Source organism: Pinus tabuliformis, chromosome 1_1, assembly GCF_031772625.1.
Source record: "Pinus tabuliformis cultivar Carrire ecotype Pingquan chromosome 1_1, CPIR1, whole genome shotgun sequence".
Classification (NCBI taxonomy): domain Eukaryota; kingdom Viridiplantae; phylum Streptophyta; class Pinopsida; order Pinales; family Pinaceae; genus Pinus; species Pinus tabuliformis.
The window spans coordinates 716391659-716395654 of NC_142297.1; the positions used below are offsets into that span (position 1 = coordinate 716391659).

General features: G+C 37.4%; 1 protein-coding gene across 1 annotated transcript; it reads left to right on the forward strand.

Moving 5' to 3' along the window:
• Positions 1-721: 721 nt before the first annotated feature.
• LOC149215888 (uncharacterized) lies at positions 722-2862 on the forward strand. Its single transcript, XM_089389757.1, has 4 exons — positions 722-945; positions 1541-1975; positions 2071-2568; positions 2679-2862. The coding sequence occupies exons 1-4, from the start codon at positions 722-724 to the stop codon at positions 2860-2862; spliced, it is 1341 nt and encodes a 446-aa protein (XP_089245883.1).
• Positions 2863-3996: the final 1134 nt, after the last annotated feature.

The window sequence follows — 3996 nt, forward strand, 5'->3', positions numbered from 1 at the left end:
CCTTTCAGCGAATGATTCTCCTTTGTTATTTAAACAAATGTTTTACCTTCGTCATGGGAGTAGAAGAATACTTCCTCCTATTTTGTTCTGGCGATCAAATCGACATCTGCGTTTGTCATTTCATCGCGACTTCGGATTTTGGCGGTGATCAAATCGATAAGCATCCCTGGGGCTCCACGTCATGACCAGTTGTCAGTTCTATAATCTAGTTAATTGGTAAGTAATAAAATATTATTTTAATTTAATATTAATTTACAATTTTATTTTTAAATATGATTAAATTATAATTAAATTTTATATACATGAGTTTAAAAGTCAGAGGTCAATAGATACCGGATAATCTATAGGTATTAGATAACTATTATTAATAGCCTTAACGATAATGAAAATATTTGATGAATACTTGTCACATTAAAAAATGCAATTTATAAAAGACGCGTTGGCCAGTTCCGATGAAAAGAGGGAAAAAAATTGCAATTTAAAAAAGAAGCGTTGACCACTTCTGTAAATACGAGAGCCATTACTCGATGCGGAGTGCGGCATTCAGCAGAGTTAAGAAGCTTCATAGCATTTGCCAGCTATCATCCAAGGTTCGGAATGCGTAGGGAGGCAAGCAGCGGAGTTAAGAAGCTTCCTCGCATTTACCAGCTATCATCGAAGGTTCCTCGAAGACTGCAGAATGCAGCAGAGTTAAGAAGCTTCCTAGCATTTACCAGCTATCATGGAAGGGTCCACGAAGACTGCAGAATGCAGCAGAGTTGAGAAGCTTCTTAACCTTCCTTTGTTGCCGCTCAGACGGTGTCTTTTTGGTTGGAAACGGTTAGTATTTGTGCCAAGGCACCTGCACAGGGATGTTTTTGCTCAGTTCAGCAAGAAGACGGGCCGGCGTTTGACTGAGCTCCTTGCCCTGCGAGCAGATGCCAGAAAATCGGGAGGATTTCACCGGTTGTGGGCAAAATTGTGAAGTATGTGCTAAAACGCCATGAGAATGTGGCATGTTTTAGGTTCCAAATGACTTCTAAACCAGTCTTTAAAGGATTTGACAAGGTATGCAGAAAGCTTCAGAGGATTCTCCTGGGAAACTCACAATATTGGTAGAGTTATGCGAAGACTGGCAAAGGATTCGAGAACCGATGCAAAAAACAATGAGCGCGACACGATTCTTGCAAAGCAATTACTAGACGCGTAGGGGCACCCGGGGACGCGTTGTGTGGAATGCAGCAGAGTTAAGAAGCTTCGTAGCATTCTGTTAATCTCGATTCTTCATATATAGCATTTTAGTAGTCAAGTGGAGACCAGAGTAATTTTTTGTTTTGTAAACGACCACATCCTTCACCCATCAAACCTTACCCTGCTCCATCATTTTAACATTGTTTCTGGGTATTCGTTGAACCCCAATGGCACACTTAGTCCCTCATCACGATGATTCTGCTTCGTCATCCACTGCCTCTTGTTCTGCGTCAGTTCCTTATGCTTCCTCCTCCACTTCTTATGTCCACTATGACATATTCATTAATCTTTGTAATTACAATTATTGTAGCCGAGATGTCAACACCTTCGCTACCAAACTTTGCAGTGTCTTCCAATCCCTTCCGTTGCATGTCTTTTTGGACAACCCAAACTTGCGAGACTTGCACGACAAGATTCCGCCGAAAATAGAGAACGCTATTCTAGCCTCCTCTGTACACATCGCCATTTTAACTCCAAATTTTGCGCAATCAAAATGTTGTCTGGATGAGCTTGTTCTCATGATCAAATCGAGTGCAGAGTTGAAGACTACCACTATTCCTGTTTTTTACTACGCCAAACCTAGTGAGCTCAAGTGGACGGGCAAAGACAATAATGGACCCTACGCTCAAGCCCTGTGCAACTATGAAAAGAAAAATCTATATGATACAGACACAATTAAGGAGTGGAGAGACGCTCTACACCATGTTGCAGAAATTAGTGGTTTCGTTGTGGATGAGAATCATAGGTGAGCATCCCACTATCCTAATCTAATTTAGTTTTCCGTAGTTAGCCGTTTCTCTCTATTTATTTAACTCTATAAATGAATGAATGGATATGCAGGGACGAAGAGGAGATAACGCAGAAGATTATAGAAAGCGTGTTCCAAGACTTTCCTTATGGTCCCCGTTATGATGTTTTTCTAAATCATCGCGGACCTGATGTGAAAGAGACCTTTGCCAGCGCTCTTTACAATAGCCTTGTCTCTTGTGGACTTAGAGTTTTTCTGGACGAACAGGAATTCGTGCGGGGACTCAAGATTACTCCTCAAATAGAGGTCGCCATTCAATTCGCCCATGTCAATATTGCTATTTTTTCTCCCCGCTACGCACAATCTCGTTGGTGCCTCGACGAACTCAACCTCATGGTGAGGTCAAAGAATACCATTCTTCCTGTTTTTTATGAGGTCAAGCTTTCTGATTTGCAATGCCCTGAACGTGGAGTGTACGCTCAAGCCCTGCTCAACCAGGAATACAACGATCGATATGATCCACAGACTCTTCAGGATTGGAGAGACGCTCTTTCAGAGGTCGGAAAACTCCCTGGTCTCGAGCTGGACGGGTGAAAATCTGCGCCTATTCCCAAGCCATCTTATTGTTAGTTTTCAATTTTTTGGTGCATCACACTTGCACACTTCACTAATTATGTTACTTTTTCCACGAAATATTCAGAAACAAGGACGACCTGTTGGCTAAAATTGTGGAAAGCGTGAAAGAAAATCTTGCAAAACGATTCGAAGTCATTCGAAGCTCCGACCTGCAAAACGTGCTGAAAAGTGCTTTAAAGGAAGATGTTGTGAAACTAGCCGTGAACCGTGAAGCAACTGTTACGCAACAAACCGTCAGCCGTAAGTAAAAGCTCCTGTTTCGCTTGATCTTTAAACATTTTCATGCCTTGTTTCAATTATTTTTAGCTATGTTTATTTTAGATAGATTTTGAGATAAAGTTTCAAAGATAGAAATTTCTAGGGTCTTTATTTATTAGAATTATGGAAAATTTTCTAGAGTTTTATTATTAGCATTTTGTTGTTTTTTTTTGGGTTAAAATTGTGAAAATTTCAAATCCTATTTATGAAGAGATTCAAACTCAAGGTGTGACCCAATATATTTAAGTGTTTTATGTTTGGATGAATGCAAGGTGTGAGTGCACGGAACTGTCACTATTACATGTAGGGGGGTTTTAAGACAATATTTGAGTCAATTGTTTTAACTTAAGACAAAAAGAATCTTGTGTATTGTCTTAAATATTGTTTTTAAGTGGGTGTCTCAAAATATAATGTCTCAAAAATTTGTTTCTATAAAGACAATATAGAACACATATTATTATTGTCTCTATAAAGACAAGAATTATTGTCTATTAAGAGACAATTTCATTTGTCTTTGTAGAGACACTTTCATTTTTGTCTCTTTAGAGACAATTACATTTTTGTCTTTTTAGAGACAATAGTTGAGATTAAAAACATATTGTCTCTATAGAGACTATATGTCCATAATTCAAACTATTGTCTCTCTAGAGACAATATAAAAAAATATTTAAAAAAAATAAATAAAATCATTTTGAATGTTCTTTCAAAGTAGTTTCACATTCAAAGTTCCCAAATAGTGATTTTAATTACCTTAAATCTTTGTTGTTTATGGATACCAACATAATAAAATAAAAAAAATCCATTATTTTTAACGCTAACAACGAAGTAATTCTAAATCTAAATGAAAAAAAAAAAATAATAAATAAATAAAAAATTCTCGAAAGCGACATTGAAAATAATAAGGCAACACACTTATATTTTCTGAAAATGCATTCACATCATTTGAACATGCAGGATCCTTAGTTGGAACTTCATTTTAAGACATTATGAGTCAAAAAAGAAATGTTCTAGATTTCTCCATCCTACAAGAGGGTTTACTCTCTAACATAGAAATTCAAAGCTTCAATCACATTAAATGGTGGAAATTAAATTCATATCCAGTTGTTAAACCACAATTTCAATAC

Bases quoted from the DNA above. Each gene is read 5' to 3' on its own strand.
- LOC149215888 (XM_089389757.1), top strand. From the start codon at position 722: ATGGAAGGGTCCACGAAGACTGCAGAATGCAGCAGAGTTGAGAAGCTT. The intron at 1,976-2,070 runs GTGAGCATCCCA...ATGGATATGCAG, and splicing joins GTTGTGGATGAGAATCATAG to GGACGAAGAGGAGATAACGC. The intron at 2,569-2,678 runs GTGAAAATCTGC...CGAAATATTCAG, and splicing joins CCTGGTCTCGAGCTGGACGG to AAACAAGGACGACCTGTTGG.